Source organism: Alexandromys fortis, unplaced genomic scaffold (genome assembly GCF_014885135.2).
Source record: "Alexandromys fortis isolate MF-2015 unplaced genomic scaffold, M_Fortis_MF-2015_v1.1 scaffold_12, whole genome shotgun sequence".
Classification (NCBI taxonomy): domain Eukaryota; kingdom Metazoa; phylum Chordata; class Mammalia; order Rodentia; family Cricetidae; genus Alexandromys; species Alexandromys fortis.
In genome coordinates this window covers 5,441,970-5,464,693 of record NW_026067937.1, presented here as the reverse complement: position 1 = coordinate 5,464,693, position 22,724 = coordinate 5,441,970, and the positions used below count along the sequence as shown (strand labels likewise).

The 22,724-nt window shown below is 46.5% G+C and overlaps 1 protein-coding gene and 1 long non-coding RNA gene across 2 annotated transcripts in view; one reads left to right on the top strand and one right to left on the bottom strand.

The window, feature by feature from the left end:
* Positions 1-6: 6 nt before the first annotated feature.
* On the top strand, positions 7-15,676 carry LOC126504667 (uncharacterized). The gene is made up of 8 exons (XR_007592676.1): positions 7-4,995; positions 5,123-5,238; positions 6,727-6,911; positions 6,994-7,153; positions 8,259-8,485; positions 8,654-8,803; positions 14,892-14,990; positions 15,546-15,676. It is a non-coding gene; the product is annotated as an uncharacterized lncRNA (long non-coding RNA).
* A 10-nt stretch (positions 15,677-15,686) lies between these two features.
* Positions 15,687-22,724, bottom strand: part of Kiaa1549l (KIAA1549 like) — a 262,290-nt gene continuing 255,252 nt past the window's right edge. Inside the window, exons 20-21 of the mRNA XM_050147103.1 lie at positions 21,888-22,039; positions 15,687-15,968 (exon numbers count right to left, since the gene is read on the bottom strand). Of these exons, the coding sequence (XP_050003060.1) occupies positions 15,687-15,968; positions 21,888-22,039 (434 nt within the window). The remainder of the gene's footprint in view (positions 15,969-21,887; positions 22,040-22,724) is intronic.

Below are 22,724 nucleotides of genomic sequence, written 5' to 3'. Positions count from 1 at the left end.
AAAAAAAAAAAAAAAAAAAAATCTTTCCCCTGTGGCTGTCAGAGATTCATCAAATAAACAAAACAAATCCTAACACGCAACCCCTGAGCAGGGAACGTGGGAAGGCCCATGGAGTGCTCCCAAATAGTATCTTATTTTCCACTGGCTTGCCACATGACCCTGGGACTGTGAGCTGTGCTCTTTGAGCACAGCGACTGTGCCTGATGCTGTACCAGAGCTGTTGACGCGGCACCAAAGCCAGCTGTTTCATGAGGTTGCTGGAGTGCCCTGGGGAGTTGAGTGCACAGAAGAATGACTCCCAGGGGTGGTAGAAGAATATAGGGGGGCTGGGGAGATCTGTATCTGATCCCTTGCTTCCCGCTGTGGTGAGTGGTGCAGGGTTTTCTGGTACAGTACCTCCATCTCTCCCTAGGGACTTGAGTTCACACTCTGCTCTGGTGGACAAAAGAGATTTCCACAGAGGATGGGTCAGTGAAGCTGAGTACATGGGTAACCCATAGGTGACATGCCAGCTCTAGCAAGATAAGGAAGTCCCCACTGTTGACTAAGGTTTTCTGTCCTGCCCAGGCATGCAGCTGTTAAGTCCCAAAGAATCACACAGAGGTCTACATTAAATATAAACTGATTGGCCCATTATTTACTAATTCTTATTTCAGGCTTCTTATTTACTAATTCTTTTAACTTACATTAGCCCATAATTCTTGGCTTAGTACCTTTTTGGTGAGCCAGTCACATCTTGCTTCCTCTGAGGCTGGGTCATGACTGTGGACTTAAACTTCCTTTTTTCCAGATTTCTCATTGCCCCACCTCTACTTCCTGCCTGGTTGCCCTACCTATACTTCCTGCCTGGATACTGACCAGTCAGTATTTTATTAAAAATAATACAAGTGACAGGATAAAAGACCATTGTCCCATGGCACTCTCCCCCCTTTTTAAACAAGAACTCTGAATTGAATCTCCTTTGTTTAGCTTTTTGTTCATACCATTATCCATAACATCTTCTAACCAACATTCTAAACAAAGGCAAACATCCATAATCCATTTTTTTGGGGAATGTGGGAGTAGTTTTCCAGGCTACTTTCTGCTGGTTGGGGACACTGATAATCTTACAGGGACCTAAAGAAAATTTAGAATTATGATCAAGTCCTGACTGGAGTTGTCCCGTGAGCCTTGATCATCTCAGGCAGCATTTTGAATCTGTTCTGGATGTAGAACTCAGACATCCAGGCCATTCCTTCCTATTGGAGATTTCTCAGGTGGTCTTCCTTGATCAAACATGATTTTTCTTAACCCAGAATGAATCCACAGCCTCTCATTTCCTGTGGAAACAAAAGCAAAACCTCTTCTCCAAAGTAACATATCTTTTGATTTCAATTTTGAAGTTAAGGTATTTTCAAAATACCTATCTTGGATTAATTCAGCAGCATTTATAAACAAATATCTTTCAGCAGCTGTTGCTCCTTTCTCAGCAAACAATTCAAAGAGAACATGATAACATATAGTATCCAGACTCTCTGTGTATTTTTCATCTTTATGTGACTTTATTTTAAACTCTATCTCTTTTATTTTTATTTTTAATTTTTTTTGAGACTTGGTTTCTCTGTGTATCTTTAGCTGTCCTATAATTCACTCTGTAGACCAGGCTGTCCTTGAACTCACAGAGATCTGCCTGCCTCTGCCTCCAAAGTGCTGGGATTAAAGGTGTATGCTACCATGCCTTGAACTCACAGAGATCTCTCTCTGCCTCTGCCTCCCAAATGTTGGGATTGAAGGTGTTTGCCACCACACCCAAATATTCTCTTTCTTATTTTAAGGACTTTATTCTTTTCCTTTGTCTTCCAAGCTTACACATATTTTTAAACACACCGTAAACCCTTTAGAGGTTTTCTTTGCCTTTGATCTATCTTTACTGTATATCTCTCTTTTTCTGACTATACAAGTCTTTAATTTGCTATGCAATATGACTAGGATTAAAGCTGTGGCTTTGATGGCTGGATCCAGTCCATTCCTTAGCTTTTTGAGATTCCAGCCTCATGGTGGAGGTACTAGCCAAAGCCATGTTTATTGCCACAACTCTAAGGTGTTTTAAGGTCCCTGCCACTACCAAAAAGCATGTGGTCAGCTTTACATCAACACCATTTAAGTGTTTTATGGCAGGACCTCTTAAAAGAGCTGCAAGGTTTTGTAGCTGAGTCAGGAAGCCTCTCTTAAATGAGATGCATTTGCCTCTAGCAAACAGAGCTCACCTGAGAAAACGCTGCTATCTATAAGCTGTGCTTAACTGTATTCTTTTCTGTCTAGAATTACTTCCCAAGCTCTCTCAGGCTTGTGTGTGTGGGTGCAGTTGTCCACGTGGGTGCCATTCTGTTGACTGAGGTTTTCTGTCCCACCCAGTCCTACAGCTTTTCTTCAGCTAGAGGCCACTATTTAACCAATATTGGCTTCTCAGTTAATTATTTTAAAGGCAGGGTTGTTAGTACCTCTGAAGACTTATCAATTGCTTTGTGTTCTTGTATGGCCCGAATGGCTGGTGACTGTCATCTATAATATCTTCTAATATTTTCCACAGAAACATAAGTTTTTTGGGGGCTGCAGGAATGTTAATCTGGGTATTCCATTGCTGCAATAGGTCACGACCCCACAAATTCACTGCAATGATATCTACATATGGCCTTAGTCTTCTTCTCTGTCCTTCTGGTCCTAGGCACTCAACCCATCTCATGCTCTGTTTTACCTGAGATAGGGCTCCAATCCTTAGGAACTGAACATTTATATACACTCTTAGCTTCGGTCTTTGATCATTTATAGAAGTCTGCCAGAATATACATTTCCTATGTCCTACTTGAGTTTTTGACCCATTTTCCACATTTATTCCATCATCCAGACCAGTATTATTTTTTCACAGTAAGCACTGGATTTTTAAAAATTTTCCTGGTGAGACACATTCTCCACAGTAACTGGGAATGACTGGACCATGTTCATCATGGGGGCCTGCAAGAGGCACCAATGGCATTTTCTGATTGTCTATCTTTCATTGACCTACATTCATTGGTCCAATGTTGACCTTTGCCATACCTCCTACATACACCTGAAGGCTGAGTCCTCCTATTCCTGCCATTCCCAGAGGAGACATTATTCCTAGGAATCTCTTGTCTACAATCCATTCTCAGATGTCCCATTCTACCACAATTAAAACATTTGGTATTTTGATGTCTCCTCTTACCACTGGAAATTGCTTCTCCTATCCAAGCTTCAGTTCCATAGTCAAGTGTCTCAACATTCATTGTATGCAATGAATCATCCATGGGTGCTGATCTGATCTTTAAAGGCCCAAGGATCCTTTTGCATTCCCCCACAAAATGCACTATGAATATTTTTCGTTGTTTAGAATGTTGGTTACAAATTGTTACGGATAAGAGCCAGGAGAAAAGCTAAACAAAGGATATTAGATTCAGAGTTCTTGTTTTTTAATTTTTGTTGTTTTTTTTTTAAAGGGGGAGAAGTGCTGTGGACAATGGTTTTTTACCCTGTCAATTGTATTTTAATAAAACATTGATTGGCCAGTAGCCAATAATGGAAGTAGAGGTGAGGCAATGAGAATTCTGGGAGAGAAAAGCTCAGTCTGCAGTCATGACCCAGCCTCAGAGGAAGCAAGATGTTAATGCCTCGCTGAAAAAGGTATCAAGCCACATGGCTAACACAGACAAGAATTATGGGCTAATATAAGTTATGAGTTAATAAGAAGCCTGAGCTACTAGGCCAATACATTTATATTGTATGTAGACCTCTGTGTGTGTTTATTTGGGACTAAATGGCCACAGGAACCGGGAAGGACAGAAACCTCTGTCAACATACCACCGTTGAAAGTATTCTTGCAAGAGTTGTGTGAATAGCGGTAAGCACCATGCTTACAGTTTGCCAGGTAGTTAGCTGTAAGCTGTGTATTCTATTTCCCTCTCTATGGTGTCCTCTTCTGTAGGAAGCTTCTCAGTGGAGACAAGGCTCAGAGATAGGATGCAAGTGGCCTAAAGTCACAGAGCTAGATTGTGACAAAGGCAAAGTTTAAACCTGGGGCTAGAAGGTTCCATAGCATCCTGACATGGGTGCTATGGTTCAGGTCTGGAATGTCTCCTTAGGCAGTGTGTTAACGTCAGAGGAAACTTTAAGAGGTGGGCTCAAGGGTTTTAAGTCATTAGTGACATTTCAGAGAAGGGCATGATGGGAGCCTGTCTCTCCTGTTTATTCTATGTCTAGCCATGAGGTGAATAGCTTGGTTCTACCATGGGGTGCCTGCCTCACCAGGGCCCAAGCAATATGATCAATTGATTATAGTCTGGAGTCTTTGAAGTCAGGATTGAAAATGAGCTTTTCTCTTGTAAATCATTACATCAGGCATTTTGTTGCAGTAATGAAATCTGGGTATCACAGCAGAGATCCATGGCACATGTAATCATGCTGGCCACAAAACAGAATCAGAGCTAGAGGAAAACCCTTTGAGGACCCCAACTTAAAAGATTTTTTTTGGCTCCTCACCTCATATGTAATTTTAAATCAGAACAATGCTAAGCTCTAAATTAAGTAGAAAGAACTTCAGTAAAGCTGCAACCTCCCCTCAACACCCCAGAGTACTGACACTGATTTCCACCCAAATACTGAATTCTATTAAAAACCTCTCCATCCTTCCCAACCTCTCCACTCCACCTTACTTCCTCTCATTTTATCTATTACTTATTTATATTTATGTGCATGTGTGTGCCTCTCTCTGTGGGTGTGACCATATATATGCAGGTACTTACTGAAGCCGGAAGAGGGCTTTGGATCCCTGGAGCCAGAGTTACAGGTGGTTGTGAGCCCCCTCCCATGGATGATGGGAACTGCACTTGGGTCCTCTGCAAGGGCAGCAAGCACTCCTAGCTGGCATGTGATCAGTCTAGCCCAGTCCCCCTCTTGTTTGAGGACTTTCTGAAGCCCTCTTTCTGTTTAACCTCTGATCAGGTAAGCACTTTCATATACATAGGTTGAGTCTTACCCTACGCCGACTTTGGAATGTAAAGACGAGTAATATTCCACCCAATCCTTCCAACTCAGAGCCTGGGATTCTATCTTTTCTTCCTCCTTTAAGGTTTATTTTTAATTTTATGAGTGTCTGAGCACCATGAGCATGCCTGGCACCCACAGAGGTCAGAAGAGGGCACTGGACCACTGGAACTGGAGTTACAGGCAGTTGTGAGTTGCCATGTAAGTCCTGGGAATCAAACTTAGGTCCTCCGGGAGAGCAGCCAGTGCTTTTAGCCACTGAGCCATATTTCCAGCCCTGGATTCTATTGTGGTACCTTATTTGTACTATAACAAATAAAGCTTGCCTGACAATCAGAAGGCAGAGCTAGCCACTAGTTAACCATGGAGGTCTGGAGGTCTGTACAGCCAGACAGGAAGTGATATGGCTGGGTGGAGAGAGGAATATAAAGCTGGAGGAGACAAGAGGCCAGTCTTTTCTGCTGAGGAGTTAGCAAAGTAAGAGCTGGCTGTGACTTTCTTTATCTCTTAGATCTTTCAGTATTTACCCCAATACTGGGCTCCGGGTTTTTATTATTAAGACCAATTAGAACTCGTGCAACATTCTATCATTTTTAAAACAGCAAATTACACTACTCCATCCAATGGCCATGCTTGATGCTCTGAGGATCTCACAAACGCTTGTTAAAATATTTTCCTGTGGGGGGCTGGAGACATGGCTCAGTGGTTAAGAGCATTGCCTGCTCTTCCAAAGGTCCTGAGTTCAATTCCCGGCAACCACATGGTGGCTCACAAGCATCTGGAATGAGGTCTGGTGCTCTCTTCTGGCCTGCACACACACACACACACACACACACACACACACACACAGAATATTGTATACATAATAAATAAATAAATATTAAAAAAATTTTTTCCTGTGGAGACTGGAGAAATGAGAGAAGAGAGGCTGTAAGCACAAATCTCTGCTGACACTTCGGGAGGAAAATTACCACGGGGAGGATTGCTTTATTTCATATGTAAATTTGTCAAGAAAACAAAAACAAACACAATCTCCAGCAAGCTAAACACACTACTGCAATAAAGAATGATAGTAGCGGAAAGATGGAGTAACTTATCTGCTTAGACTTGCTGCATAGAGTATAATTCAGAGACCGGACACAAACCCAAACCTATATGTCATAGTTACTCCTCGATTGCTGTGAAGAGACACCATGACAAAGGCAACTTATAAAAGGAAACATTTAACTGGAGGCTTGCTGACAGTTTCAGAGGGTTAGCCATGACCATCATGGAAGGGAGCATGGTAGGAAGAAGAGGCGTTGGAGTAGCGAATAAGAGCTTACATCTGTTTTGCAAGTTGTAGGCAGAAAAGAGAGACACTGGGCCTGGTGTGGGCTTTTGAAACCACAAAGCCCATATTCAGTGACACACCTACTCCAACAAGGACACACCTCCTAATCCTTCCCAAATAGTTCCACTAGCTTAAGACCAAGCATTCAAATATATGACCCTATGGGGTCATTCTCATTCACACCACCACACCATACAATAGCCAATGAACTTTGTTTGGCATATCATTAATATAGGTACTTCAAACTGGCAGCTGTGTGTTGTGGCTCAAACCATAAGTTTTATCATGACTGAGGTCTTCATGTAGATTGTATTAGACAGCCCTTAAGAGTCTTATTCCTTCCCTGATTTCACCAGGTTAGAGCTCTGAAACTTGGGCTTGCAGATTTTTGGCATTTGGCAATTTGTTCCCTCTCCCTGGGTATCCTCCTGGTGTCTTCCTAATTGGCCAAAGATAATTTGGAAGGAGAACTGTGTGGCACCATCAGACAGAACTACAGCAATAAAAGTCCTGTTCCAAACCTACACATCTGCAGACAGAGGTAAATTTTGGTTTTCATTTGACTGGCTCTCATGAGGTAGAAAACGGGCAAACCCTTTTTCTGTTGGTTTTTGTGTCTCCAGGGCCAATCCTCCTTGACTATGTGAGGGTAGAAGCTGCGACCTCATCACCGTGGAGCCCTGTCACTTGGGCATCAGTTTCACTTGGGCATCAGTGTCTGACGTAGCACTCAGGAAATGTTTGCTCAACTGAGGGAGAACTAGAAGACTGGCCACATGGAAGGTACCTCATGGAGAGTTTTTAGTCAAATAATAAAAGATGAATGGTCAGTGTGAGGAAAGCCATAGCCATACATGAATGACCCTGGTGGAAAGACAGTCCTATGGTCCTCCTCTTGATCTAATGTCTGCTCACTTGTTGTTGGTTTCTGCTGTTAGCCACCAGCTCTGCTCTTACCAAAACCCCTTCTAAAACAGTCACCAGGAAGATCAGTTTGTAACCTACCCCTGTGAGAGACAAAACCTTAAAGAGAAAGAAACTCCCAGTTTCCAAGTCCCCTAGACATTAATACACATGGCAACATGGGCGATCTGGCAGAGTTAAGACTTAATAAGTCTTAAGACTAACCAGTCCTTTCTCTGGAAGCCACAAATTTGACTTACACAGCGGGCTTCCCTGTGAGCTTACAACCGGCCTCTTGTCTTATCTCCCCAAATCCCAGCTCGGCATCCAGCTGCTGGAAGACTCTGGGTTTCAATGGGCATTGCTATCACAGGCATCCCACGGCCTCAACGGCATGGATTCTACAGACTTTAGTGTCCTCGCAAGGCCCCTGTCCCAGGGCTGAAGGCTAGGCTATGGAGTGAGGGAGAGGCATAAGCAGACTCCTTCTATGTTCAGCAAAGGCCCTTGGGTGACAGAGTAGAAGTAAAACTGACATGCTAGCCAAACTTTATTTCCGTTCCAGTGAGTCATGTGGTCTCTGTACAAGCTTGGCTTTGTGCTTGTGTAAATGTTAACTTTTGTCAAGATGTTGACAAAACAAATTGCCCAGTATTGACTGTAATCTGTCCTTCACATAGTCCTGGAGAGACATAGAGCCTTGCTTCCTACTGTCTTGGTCTGTTTGGGCTACAGTGGGTGGCTTAAAGATGGCAGGCATTATTCCTCACAGCTGATCTGAGAAGTTCAAGACAAAAGCACCTGCAGGTTTGGTGTCTGACAAAGGGCTCTCTGGGAGCTTTCTTTGTTTAGGAGGCATCTGAACATAATTATCTCCAACAATATAACCTCCAAATCCCTTCACATCAGGGTTCAGGTGCTATGATAAACTTGGGCGTGGGGACATGTACACATTTGGTTTCTAACATCTATGAACATTTTGCAGATTGTTGCCCCCTGCTATGTGGTTGCTGGGAATTGAACTCAGGACCTCTGGAAGAACAGCCAGTGATCTTAACTGCTAAGCCATTTCTCCAGCCCAAGTATACAGTGTTATAGTTGGAATGTGAGGTGTCCTTCATGAGCTTATGTGTTGGAGCACTTGGTCCCCAGCTGATGGCACTGTTTGGGAAAATTATGGAATCATAAGGAGATGGAGCCTGACTGGAGGAAGTATGTCATTAGGGGTGAGCTTTAAGGCTTTTTGTGATGGCTCTACTTCTAAGTCTGCTGACATAATGCAATGGGCTAGCCTCATGCTTCTGTTACCATTTCTACCCTGCCATGATGGACTGTACCCCTCTGGAACTGTGAGCCAAAATAAGCCCTTTCTTCCCACAGGTCGCTTTTGCTGGGGTACTTAACCACAGCAACAGAAATGAAATATACGGAAGTTTGGAATGCTTGCTGACCATGCTCTGCCAGGAGGATTTGGCCATACACACGCCTTCTCTAGCTCTCAGACTGTCTACAGCCATTCCTTGGGCAGAAGTAGGCACCACTATTTCCTTTTGTTTGATCCTTTCATTTGTCCCAAAGAGTCGAGAGCCACCAGCATCCAGGAAGAAGGAAAAGGGAAACCCTTCACCACCGGGGTTTCTGGATGGGTTTATCTGCAGTAGCCGCTGTCCCATAGAACACCTCATTGCAAGCGTTTAAACCTCTTCAGTGTTACATGACAGGGGCTTTGGGCTCAGTTATGGAAATGTAATTTAGTCCTCTTTGCAGAGTAGCAGGAGGAGGAGTTAAAAATTGCCCCTTGAGCCTTTGAGTATTTTTGTAAAGACCTGAAGAGGATTTCAGCAAGTTGAGGGTGGGGCAGTGAAAAGCAGCTCAGAGATGCTGCCTGAGTTTGAATGGCAAAGGTTTGTGATCATTAGGCCCATGGATACCCCAGAAACAGTCAAGGTTGATTTGCTTGTCTGTTGGATTTCCCTATCTCTACTCTAATTTCCTTGTCTCAAGGCTACTTCTTACTCACTTTTCTGTTTTCTTAGCTCTTCGCTTTGAATTAGCCCATCATGGCTCATCTGGGTCTTGACCATCCTGTTTAGACACGTGCTGATGACATTGTGTCTTGGCATTTTCTAGTGGGAGAAAATGGTTGGCCTTGTTCATGGACTAAGTCACATTCTCGGGGCTGGTCCACCTATGAGTCTGTAGCCCCTGGATTGAGTCTCCTGGTCAATTAAAAGGCAGAGGGCAGAGCTGAAAGGAACCCCGGGTCTCTAGGTAGGGCTCACACAAGGCAGACTTCATGGCTACTGTGTATATCACATGGTGGGATAACATACTTATTGGAAGCTCATCTCCTAAGACCTCAGTTCTCTGTGGATTCATCAGGAGCCCTTGACCTCACTGGGACTTCTTTACGTTCTGGAAAGCACACCTTAACAGACGCTGGTTTCTGGCTGGAGCCCCAAACTGCTTCTGAGGATATGGGAACCATACAAAAGTTAGAATTTATTTCTTGCCCATGATCCCATGCCCAGCAGATATGACTTCTGAGATTGCAAGGGGCTTGAGGGCTGCCACTGCTCTGTAGTGTTAACCCCCCAGAAGGCACTGTTGTGTAGATGGTTGTGAAAGAGATGCTCTTACACCATCTGGAGGAGATGGAATGAGAAGCAGGCAGGTTTTGGGGTATGAAAGCCTTTGTCATTTTATTTTACAATAAAAAATTCTAACGGCGTATGAACACTCTGTTCCCGGCAGAGGCAAAGGACGTACAAAGGTAATTAGAAAGCAAAGCATTGAAATAACAACAGCTACATTCAAAGCTCCTGTTCAGTACTTTGCCCAGTGCATCCAAAGTGGTTTGAGAGCATCCCAGTCTGGGGATTTTTCCACCTAGAGTCAAAGCACGCGTGGAAACACTTCCATACCCTCCAAACCACAGGCGACCAACAACGATAACAGCAACTCCGTGTGGGAATTACAAACTGCAAAATTCCTTTCCTTTTCCTTGGTAAGAAGTTGTGTCATTGAACACACGACAACACAAATTAACTCAGTGGGTAGCAGGAGCTGGATCAAACCGAACTGGAAAACGAATGGTTTCCATAGCAAATTCTTCCGATATGCTTTCCGAACCATGTTCAGACACATTACACATGCTCCTCACGACCGCCATGGCGGGCAGGAAGGACAGATGCTAGTCCTGACCCACGGCGAGTTACAGACTAGTTCAAAGTGAGACACTCGAGTTCCAGAATATTTACACCTTCTCAAAATTTCCAGTCCAACACCACTCCTCTTCTCTTGTTTGGTATATTTCCCTTTTCTTTTTTCCCCTTCATTTATGTGAGGGTGGAGGAGAGTTTAGACCCAAAGAGGAGATGAGGGAGAGGAAGGTGAGGCCGGGGTTAATTTATGTAAAGTACACTGGATGGCCTCCTTCCATCACTTACAAGAGTCTGAGCAAGGACAAAACAATTAGTCTCTAGATTTATCATAGGATGTTCTAGACTTATAATAGGATGGCTCTAACTCAAGTGCGGGTTTGACCTCTGAGGACAAATTCCAACTTCTCAAAATTCCCTTCTTTTGGAAACTTACAGAATCAAAGCAACTCAACATCTTCTAAGAGAATCTGTTTCTGGTACAATGAATTTCCTAAATCCCCCTTTTTAGAAACGCCTACACTTCAGTATTCACCGCCACCTAGAATTCTGTAAGAGTTCACGTAAGCCATCGGGAGCCCATTCAGTTCCTGGGACACTAACTTCTTAGAGCTGGAAGGTCAGACAGAGCCTCCAAAGCATCATTTTCACCTGAAACCAATTTTGTTTCAAGGCGACTCTATGGAGAGGCTCATCAGTCTTCTCATCCATGCAAATGTGGGGCTGGGAGCCACATGAGCAGCACCTGAGCTAAGGCCATGCAATTCAATTTACAAGTGTTGATTGTCTGCTGAGCTGAGCTGAGCTGAGCTGAGCATGACACTAAGTTAACCAGGCCTTGGTCAGAGATCTCTTCTGGGGCCCAGCAGTGGCATTCAGGAACTAGTGTGGTGAGGGGTGGGAAGTGTGTGGGGGCGGTCTAGTCAGTCGGCAGGGGGTTCAAGAATGTGCACTCTTACCTGCTGTCAGAGTGGGAGATGCCCTTCCCGGGGTGGGGGGTAGTTTCCAGAGGACTGCCCTCTCAGTGCTGGCTGCCAGGTGGTATCTTAGGGAATGGTTAGTTCCAGTTTGGGGCAGGTTCCTTTAGGGAGCCCTGCTTCTGTTCCCTGATCAGGCGCCTTCCTCAACAAGAGATCCTGACAAAAGAGTCAATCCAGGGACCAGGTCTGTAGGACATAACCCTGGCTCTTCGCTTACAGCTGACTGGGCACCTGACCTGAGGGCAGCTTATCCACAGGCAGATGCGAATTGGACCAATCAGACTCTCAAGCATTTGCCTAAAGGGGGCTCAAGGATGCTAGTCTGAGAGTGGTCTGCAATGCGGGGTGGGGGGAGTGTGGTGCAGGTCCTAAGGTCCGTGTTTGGTTCTATATGCACTAATGAGGAAGCTGGTTGGTCCAGGCAAGCAAGAGGGTGAAGCAGGTGTGTTGAGAGAAACAGAGCAAAGCAGAGGAGAGAGAGTGCCAGGAAAAGAGCTATCAGGAAGAAGCATTGCTTGATGCCTTCCCTGCCTTTTGCCACACCTGCATTTTGCTTCTGCAATTTATCTCTGTGTCTTTCAGTCAGCCCCTGGCTGAAGTAAGGCTGAACAGGTTTCCTTGAGAAGTTCCAAGACTGGAACTCCTTTGAGGCTGGACTAGATGGCAGAATGGAACCTCTAATACTTGGACTCTGCCAGGGACAAGCTGACTTATACTTACGCCTTGAAAGTCTTGTACTGTAATTGGAGAGGGAAGTCCAGATTCTAAATTCAGGGTTAAGGCCAAAGCTTTTTCTCCAACGTGAAAACTCCTTTACATTCATTATACACTGAATTTTGAGCACTTCTGTGCTGTGTGGAAAAAATGAGGCTCATTTATATGAAATCAACCTTCCTTCCTTCCTTCCTTCCTTCCTTCCTTCCTGTTTTTCTTTTCGAGACAGGTTTCTCTGTAGCTTTGGAGCCTGTCCTGGAACTAGCTCTTGTAGACCAGGCTGGTCTCGAACTCACAGAGATCCGCCTGCCTCTGCCTCCCGAGTGCTGGGACTAAAGGTGTGTGCCACCACCACCCGGCTAAAATCAATATTTCTTGATCCATTTCAATTTTTGCCTGGTAGGGAAGCATTTCTTTTACTTAGAAGTAAGAATTTTACAATGTTTTCTAGTCTGCCTACCCTCAATCGCAGATATTTCTTTTCTTGAGTCAACATTATTCAGAAATTGCATGTTTTGGTTTATGTCTTTTTGGGAGAGGGCTCTTAAAGTAACAAGCAGCCGGTATTACCTCTCCTGGGACAGTGTCCTTCAAAGAGGCTCCTTCCTGCTCTGAAGCTCAGAGCTGCCACCCTGTTCCCGCACAAGCCTCAGGTCAGAGGTACCAGGCCACGCGGGAGACCCTTATGTTCTTGGCTTTCTGGGTCACCTGGTGAAGTGACAGTGTCAGGGCTTCCTTGTCTGCCTTTTTGACCCGTGGGGATAATAAGTAAGTTACCCCCACTGGCTTTCAAGGACATTGTTTCTTCAGTGCTATTTTCTGGAATAAATTGGTCCCCCTACCCCCGTATTTTTTGGCAAGAGTATTATGGAGTTACTCACTTGACCCTTTCCTACTTTTTAAATTTCTGAGCACAGTTAAAGAAATGTGTCTCCAACAAGTGTACAGGCAACATGGTCAAAGGGAGAGCAGGCTGGGGAATGAATCAGCAGAGGCAGGCTCAACCCTCAATGTGTCTGGATGTGGGTTTTGTCCTTCCAAGTCACTGAGATCCTCTGTGCCTTCTGTGCCTGGCTGGAAGAGCTTGACAATCTGAGCTCACTGCTGCCTCCTCTGGGCTCTCACGGAACTCTGTGTTCACACCTCTGTGGTGATTCCCCTCTGAACTCCTCAGAGTCTCCTGTTCTGGGACCTAACACCTCTATAAGCCTAGGAGACTCCTTTTTTTTTTTTTTTTAATAATTTAAAGTTTTCTTCAACAGACTTCTTGAACCCATGGAATCTAGTTTAATAGTATTTGATTTATCATGAGATATTTTAATTGTCTCAATGAACTAAATATTCCATGGGGTCCTGTGAAGACCCTATTGAGCTGTAGTCCCCTGCCCTGGCAATCTGGAGCCACACCACTGCTAACCCTAGAGTCACGATCTGGAAACTCCTGGAACCCAGACCTTAGCCACTGTTTTTTTGAAGCATTCATATTCTGTAGTCTAGAAACGTCTCTCTCATATTCCAAACATTTACCACGTCCACACAGTACTGTGTTGATGAAATATTGATATTATTGATAAAGTGGACCAATGTAGCTGGCTGTCGAAGACTGACATAGTTTGCATGGAAAGGCTGAGTTTCTTTGGCTCTTTGTTCATCCAAGTGCATCAAATGCCCGTCTGGATAGATTTAGGCTTTGGATTCATCTGTCGGTAAAATCCTGCACTGTCCACAGTGTTCTGCAAGCTCCTTGATTTCAGTTTTGGACTACAACTGGCCATTGGTAGAAATATACCATATATACACACGGAAATTACAAAAATACATTTTTATTTATAGCTGATTTCGTATTAAGTAACAAAAAACTAACACTATGAAAGATCAACCGGCATACTAAAAGGACACTACCTAATGCCACCCCCACAAGAGACTTGTCTGGGGACCCCATGACAGATCTCGGAACATTCCAGAAAGGACAGTTTGCCAGAGGGAAATAAAAAGAGCTTCTTGGGCAAGTCTGTGCTTTGACAGTTTGAGTCCCCCAGTCTAATCAGTTCCAATCCTACTCTTCTCTCAACCTCCTTTCAGTAAAGACCAAAGAAACTCATGGAGACAATGGATAGATGGGCTCAGAGGGGCGTAGGTACAGCTGAAGCGAGATGGGTCATGGGTGAAGGCAGGATAGGACCTTATTCTCCAACAGACACCAAATAATCCCCCTGACATCATACATGACTCCCAAAATTGGGGAGGAAACTCAGGGTTCCCTTTTCCTCTGGTACCCCAAATCAGTCTTATTTGCACAGAGGAGTCATCAGTGTACCCCAGAGCTGCAAGGCAGTGTTTCCACCCAGGACTCTGTAGGCTGATGTGTCATGCCAGGGAGAGGAGCATGGGACAGCACCATCCCAAGGTAGCATCCTGCCATCTCAGCAAACATCCTCCTGCGTTCATCCACCACGAAGAACTGGTGAACTCCAGAATTTTAAAAAGATGCTTTGCATTTCATCTCAAATCAGATTTTCTACATTTACAAGTTTCTAGAAGCAGAGGTTGCAGGGTGGGGTGACCATGGATCCATCTTTCCCATCTCTACCATAATCAATAATGGTTTTCTTTGTACCGCTACCAGCACGCGCTAGACTCCACTATGGAGGAGACAGATCTTGTTAAAGTTGCTGTATCTATTATTTCCCCAGGATGGCCGGGTTCTCAGGCCATCTTCAATACAAAGAAAAACCTCCACAAATAACTGCTTCTCTTTTACAGGCTCCCAAGCCTCTTAGCACCGATCCCCTTTCATTTGGATCCCAATTTGCAGAAGACTTTGTTTTCAAAATGACAGCACCTTTTAAACAGCCTGTCCACGTAAGTCCACCATTCTGGCTCATCGTCTCTCTCTCTCGGCCTTTAATTAGCAGGTGTGTGTTTGGGGGGGGGTAGAAAGGACTATTTATAGGCACAGCCACTGGAACTGATTTCCATCCAATTCATTTGACTTTGAACATGAGCCTTTAAAAGCAAAGAGACTCGAGTTTCTTGGCTGGAGAGTCAGTATTTCCCTTACAGACTAGAGGTGATTTTGAAAGCGGTCACGGTCATGGCTCAATGAGAGAGTACAGTCTGGTGGTTAATCACACTCCTGTGTTGCCTTTAACACAGAAAGAGAACATGCAGAGGCCGCTGAAGACAGAGAGGCAGTCTCTCCCTTCTGACCATTTACTAAAATGGGACACTGGACAGGAACCTGCAGGCTAACTAGTGCCTCTCACGACTAGGGCTCCTCCAGGAAATTCCACCCACAGTTCAAACATTTAGCCCAGCAAAACATCAAATGCAGGGTCCCAGCTAGGGACTTGCTGACCCACAGTTGGCTGCAGGAGTCAGAATCCAGTTGTTCACAAGTTTTCTGTTTCCCAGCAGCCTCACTGTTGACGTTTTTTGAATCTGAGGATGAGAAAGACCCATGCATCGTCTGGAGACCCCACACATCAGTGGAGAGGAACCCAAAGCCTGTTTGTTGCCTCACAGTCTTCAAGGGCAGATTCCCTCAGGGCTGAGGCATTAGACCTGGAACTCAAACATGTCTGTCTGCTTCTTGGCCAACTTGGCCACTTCCTCCCGGATCGCCTTCACGAGGGCTGCAGTGGAAATGTTGGTCAACGGGGTATCTGGAGGCTCATTTTCTGTCAGGCTCTGCTGTGAGGCTGCTGCGGAGGGGACAGGGGCCTGCTCTAGGCTTGGGTGAAGATTGGTTGGTTGGCTGTACTGGCGAGGGAGCCTGGAGGGTGAACTCTGTTGATAACGTGACCGGGGATAGGCCTCGATGTACCCAGGAAGAGGGACCTGCACAAGAGGTTGGGAGAGAGGAGAAGGAACTCACGTTAGGAGGGAGCTCAAGGCAGAGGATGTACTCAATACTGGAAGCGGGCAGCAGTGGAGGTCAAGGCGGAGGTCAAGGCAGAGGTCAAGGAAACAGGTTTAGAGAAGTGAAACCTTGCGCTACCACAGCTATCAGCCTATCAGTGATGTGAACCCAAGGGCATCTGGAGTCAGTTTCTTTAGCAAACAGCTGTCTTGCACTCACTCAGCGCGCTGGCTGCAGGAATTAAATAGGTGTTCTTCAACTTTGCTGAATACTTTAAGGACGCACCCCACCCGAGCTCACAGCTGAACAACCCTGCCTTTCCTTTTAACATAAGCACAGCTGAGTAAACAGAACTCTTGCAGGGGAGCTCAGGGGCTTTTTTACTAATAATGAGCCTGCATCCGTTGAGCCCTAATGATTTTCACACAGTATCTCATCTAATTCTGCAAGCAACAATCTCCTCATCCCTGTTTCATAGGGGAGGACACTGCAGCCGAGGGTACCACCATCTAAGGAAACACAGCCACCAAGCCCAGACATGCTCTGCACAGGTGTACCTGGCTCCAAGCACTGGGAATTAATTAATTTGTGCACTATAGTGTTTCGGATATAGGTGCACTATCACATTCTTGAAAAAAAAAACTCCTTTCGTTAAAAGAGGGAGACACATCATTCTCTACTTAAACATACAGAAGTGTCTATGAATAAAGACAAGCAAAAGGTTTAGAATCTATGACTATCTCGCCCACAGAAACAGTACACACATGGGCTGCTATTTGGTCCACAAAGACCTTTATATCCCAGGATGCTGGCTGGAATGCTGTGGATGCAGGCACAGGACTGTGGGGCAGGCAGAGAACATGTGTTGGGAGTCCACTTCAGGCTCAGGAGGTAAGATAGGCAGGTCAGACATGTGGAAAAACAAGAGCTAAGGCACAGGGGTGCAGAGTGGTGTGCTGGGTGGGGACGGTGTCCCCAGGCTGTCCCGTCTAAAGCAACTGAATGCTAGTCCATGGGGCATGTGCTTCTTTAGTGGACCCACCTACTGTCCTGGACACACTTGTGAGAAATAAAGGCTGTTTCTATAGTGGGCCTGGAACTCACAGAACATCATGCTGGTCTTGTGACTGTGGTGGTCCTCCAAGCTCTGCCTCCTGACTTCTGGTATTATAGAAATGCGTTACCACACCTGACCTCCTTCCCCATTGACAGACATGCTCATCTGGGCCTGCTGGGGAGGATGGAGCAGGAGAGGATGGAGCAGGGGAGGATGGAATGGGGGGATGGAGCTGGGGAGGATGGAACAGGGGAGAAGGAGCTGGGGAGGATGGAGTTGGGGAGGATGGGGCAGGGGAGGATGGAGCAGGGGAGCATGGAGTAGGGGAGGATGGGGCAGGGGAGCATGGAGCAGGGGAGGATGGGGCAGGGGAGGATGGGGCAGAGGAGCATGGAGTAGGGGAGGATGGAGCAGGGGAGAATGGGGCAGGAGAGGATGGAGTAGGGGAGAATGGGGCAGGGGAAGATGGATTAGGGGAGGATGGAGCTGGGGAGGACGAAGTAGGGGAGGATGGAGCTGGGGAGGCTAAGGTAGGGGAGGATGGAGCAGAGGAAGATGGAGCAGGGGAAGATGGAGAATGGAGCAGGGCAGCTGTCCTAATCTCTTCAGCCTGCTAAAATCAGATATCACTGACCAAGGAGCTGATAAGGAATGGAAATTTATTTTTATACTCATGAAGACTGGGGACTCCAGCGCCTGGTGAGAGGCTGCTTCCTGGTTCTTGACAGCTGTCTTTTCCTGTCACCCACATGACAGGAGCAGCAGGGCAGCTCATGGGCTTCTTTTATAAGAACGTAATTCTATTCACAGTGTTCAACCTCACAAACCAGCCACCCGCCCAAGACCTCACCGTGACACTGTGGAACTCAGCCTGTGAGTTGGGTAGAGGGACACAAACATTCAGACATTGGGACAGGGGAGTTCATGGTAGGATGCAGGATGCTCTGATAGTCCCTCTTGAGAAGGTCAATGTCTGAGATCACGGGCTGGGAACCCTTGTTGGGTGTCAGCAGAGAAGTCAGCTTCAGCAAGGTCATTCAGGGTGGATCCGGCAGAAATGAGCTCTGAGGCTACCTCAGTGGTTCAGGTGAGGCCGCGAGAGCTCACTCAACAGAAGTTACTGCACTGATGACGTAAGCTTGAGTCTGGGGTTTAAATTTCACCACGAGACCCTGCCAATAAAATAAAGCGGCAAAAAGCTGCTCATGTCTCTACGTACAAGGGCTGGACGGCTTCCCCTGGACTTTAGAGGAAACCCAGAGGGGCACTGTCCCACTTATCCAGCCACAAGAGCTCAGAATATGCGGATGACTGGAGCTGACCAAGAACCAGGGCCACAATACAGGAAGCCTTTCGGATCTCAGCTTCAAATTTCCATTCTTCCAGGGACATTTTCCAGCCTGTCACCAGCTGATGGCCCCTGCAAAATGTTTCCATGAGGATTGTCTGGAGTGGCAGGCATTCTTCGTGGGCCATCATCACCTGTCCCAGGTCCGCAGTTCTGAGAAGGCAGGACTCCGCCCACCGTCACTTTGGTGACATCACATATGCCCAGAATTTTGTCTAGCAGAGAGAAGGAAGTCTCCCAGAGCCTGGGGTTCTAAGCACAGTCTGGAAATCACTGAAGGACACTCAGTAGGTGTTGAATGTGTGGGGCGGAAGCCGCTACTCTTCAAACTTATCTAACCACGTGAACCGGAGTGAAGAGTCAATACATGACCCTTTGTGACATCAAGTATCAGTGCTAGTGGCTAGAACCAGCAAGGGAAAAGTAACTAGGCAACCGGAGTTGTCTCAGGGTAGTACTTAGAAGTGGGGAAGACAAGGAACAGGCTCTTTGGCAAGCACCATTATGCTTGGCTGGCCAGAGTCCAGGGCTGCAAACAGTCCTGCTCCTTGACAGACATCACCAATCGATCACAGCAACGCTCTTGATCAGTCTGTGTGGCGATTCTGAGTGTAAACTGCCCCTTACAGTCTCATGCATTTGAAGTTGATCCTCAGCTGGTGGTAATGTGTGGGAAGGTTCTGGAATCTTTCAGAGGTGGAGCCTTGCTGAATGGAGTGGGTCTCTGAGTGTGACCCTTGAGGTCTTAAAGCATGGCCTTACTTCTTGTTCACCCTGCTTCCTGACCGCAGGTGCAATATGACCAGCGGCTTCCTGCTTCTGTTGTCACATGTGATGGATGGTGTCTCCTTTAACCGAAGCCAAGACAGACCTTTCTTTCCTTAACTGACTTCTTGTTAGACTACTTTGTCACGACAATGAGAAAACAGCAAACAAACCCCGAGGCCTCCCCTGGAAGCTTCTCTAGCACCAAGGGTGAAATCAATATGGCACCCTGGTTTTAGGTGATTTGGGGGACCAGGAAGGTCAGGTACCCAAGTGAAGGCGGGGGTCTTGTTTACTCACATCAGTATAGAGGACATGCAATCTCTTTAATCAGCCCAAATGGGGTGTCTTTCTCTCGTTGACTTTCTGAGCTCCCTTGTACTCTCTCTCACTTGCTCTGAATCATACACCACAGCTTGCACCATGCTGGGCGCACTTCTCAGCTGAGCTACAGTGATGACTGGGCTCCAAGAAAGACCTACCGAGGCTGCAGCATTAAAAAAGCCAGGGAAACGCAACCTCTTTCACAGTATTGGGGAGGATTCGGGAATGACTCCATCATCCTGTCAGGAAGGTGAGGTTGGCATTTGCTGAGGTCTTTCATCTTCTTCTCTAAGGTGATGTGAACCCAAGGGCATCTGGATGAAGCCGAAAGCCTGGGGAAGCTATGTGTGTTAAGCATCTTGAGGGCAAGGACCAAGGGTTTGGAAAATACTTCCTTTGACTCCCGCAGAAGACATAGCTATCCAAGCTGCAGGTTTCCAGCCTGACCAGGGCACCATGCATGTCGTCCCCTCTGAAAAGCGCATACATTATTTCTACATTTCAAGGCTTACAGAGTAAACACGCTCTGAATTGACCAGCACTACTCAATGATGCCAACTGTTTAGAGATACAGCAATGCAAACCAGTGTCTGGGAATCAGGAGGAGGGCTGAGAAAAGAGAGTCAGACACGGTGGCTCAGCACTAGGGGGCGTTAAGGCAGAAGGTTTGCCAGAGTTCACTGTTTGGCCTTGACTTCACAGTAGGTAGTGAATTCAAGCTGGTTTGGGCTTAGGAACCAAACCTTGTCTCAAAACTAAACAAGCAGAACAACGGCAAAACTGACCTCAAAAATAAAACAAACAAAAAAGGATGGAAAAAAAAAACCAAAACAAAACAACAAAACCACAAAAGAAAGATAAAGATGAGCCTGTCCCAGCCAAACAGATGCCATGACATCCCAGGTTAGACCCGCTGACCTAACAGCATGCTATGACATCCCAGGTTAGACCCGCTGACCTAATATCAGGGAATCCTCCAGTTCCTCTCCCAGAGTTTACTTACTCCAACTTAGCAAACACTTTAAATGAGCTCAGGCATGTTTCATATGCAGAGGACAGCACATTAGGAAAAGCACAAGTAAGGACGTGGAGATGCTGACTGCATAAAGTGCCAGCCGGGAGGAAGCTCACGCAAAGAAAAACCCCATCAAGCCGTTCTAGCAAGCCCAGAGGTTACTAGTTTGTAGATACTGAATGAAAAGCCAGAATCCCCAAACCGTGAAAGCCCAGCCTCCGAATGCCTCCCGAGAGAGAACTGTAAGACTTCGTCAGGACACTGAGCCGCTCACAGAAGACGCTTCAGTCAAGCTACGCCCACTTGAAAGGAGTGTTCATTTCAGAATACTTTATGTGCAGCGTGGCATGCATTTTTATGCTTTAGAAACCAAAGAAGTAAGCATTGGGCAACAGGACAGTTTATATACAGGATTGCCCCTCTGGTGGTGGTGTTGAAACTCGGGTCACTACAGACTGCACGGTATGGTGACCTCAGAGGTTTGGACAAAGGCATTGTCAGACACCTGCAGCAAGGTGTTTTCCAATGCTAGGAATTTATTCCAAAGGCAGAGACCAACTCTGAAGTTGGTGACTAAAGAATACAGGAATGCCAGGTTCAGCTTGACCCGCCTTTCTCATTTACACCAGGTGAGCTCACTCAGGGACCAGACAGTCTACTACAGACACGGTAGGTGACACTTCTTCTTTTTTTTTTTTTTAAATGTCCACACCTGGCAAGTCCAAAGACAGGTGTATCTGTGTCAGACACCTGTGAGGAATGAAGGGAGACAGCAAATGCTTGGGTGGAAATCAAGCAGGAAGTCTTTGCATCGGCCATATGGCGGTTTCAGGGTTTCTGACCCTTCATTTGCTGACATTCGATCTAAAATCTTGCAGAATGTGACAGTGGAAAGAAATAAATTGGATAAACACTTCGGAGTCAGACTGGTGTGAATTCTCACTCCGGCCTTGGCTCTTCTCGAGCTGTGCAACCTTAGCGTTATATCACGTGACTAAGCCTCAGTGCCTTATCTGTGAAATGGGAGTAGTCATAAAACTCGCATGATCAAATTTACTGTGAAGATTAAATAAGGCAGTTTAATGGAACACTTGAACGGGTCTGGCATACAGAAAATACTAAACAGATGGTAGTTATTACTATAAAACTGATTTGGTTACGGTCCCCTTGCCAGGAAAAGATAGAATGCATTCTAGGAAACAAGCCTCAAATTCCTCCATCAAAGGTCACACGCCTCACCGCACCACCACCCAAATGGCTCACCTCAGCCACCGGCATGGTGGGAGGCCCCGAGAGGACCAAAGCCCAGTCTCTGTTTTCCACCTCCTTTTCCCCTAGAGGTGTGCCCAGCGAGGGAACCTTTGTGAGAGCAATAGCAAGGGTCTCACCGAATCAGCCCACTGGCTCGGGAGCTCATTCTCCCCTGCGTAGGACATCCAGGCCTGGCTCCTGTAGGAGGAGGGAGGTGTTGGGATGAAGTAGCCAGTGAAGCCAGGTCTGTTGGCAGCCGGGATGGCAAACACCGCTGGCACTGTGTTACCTGCACAGAGGAAGTGGGTAGGAGGTCAGAAGAGGCTGGACTCTGGATCCACACTCCTACCCGCAAGAGCCAGATAAACCCCATTTCACAGACTACCAGGCTGCCTGCTGGGCCTCAAATCTCAGCGAGTCAGGCCTGAGCGAGGGGCATGTTCTTGGCTATAATATCGAAGCACCTCCATACAGGGCAGGGAGGCCCTGGGTACACAGCCGCCGTCCAATCTAGAGCAGCGCCTGCTGCAGTGGCTGAAACTCTAGGTAATGCATCAGCGAAGAGGGCGGCTGAGGTAGAAGGCACCTGGCTCCCCTTAGTGGCTCTCTTCCAAGTTCCCTGTGACTGCCAAGGGAAGCAGGTGGTGCCCTACTCAGGGTATCTGGCAGGGAGGTCAAGTGGGGCTAAGATCCAAGCTGTGCTCTCTTTGTAGGGGTGGGCGCTGCATCCACCTTTTCCTTGAGAAGCTTCAATTTCCCCACCGTCCTAAAGAGGGAGTAGAGTCCAGCTGGCACCCTTCCCACTGAGCCTGCATGGACTCCAACTCAGGAAGCTGGGAGTCTAGGGAGGACTCTGACATTGGTCCAGGCTAGGGGACGCAGGGGAAAAGGTCATTGGGGAGGCGGTAGGAAACCTTGTTCTGCAGCCCCAGCCCCCATCACCTGCCTAGTCAATATGGCAGGCATCATCTGTT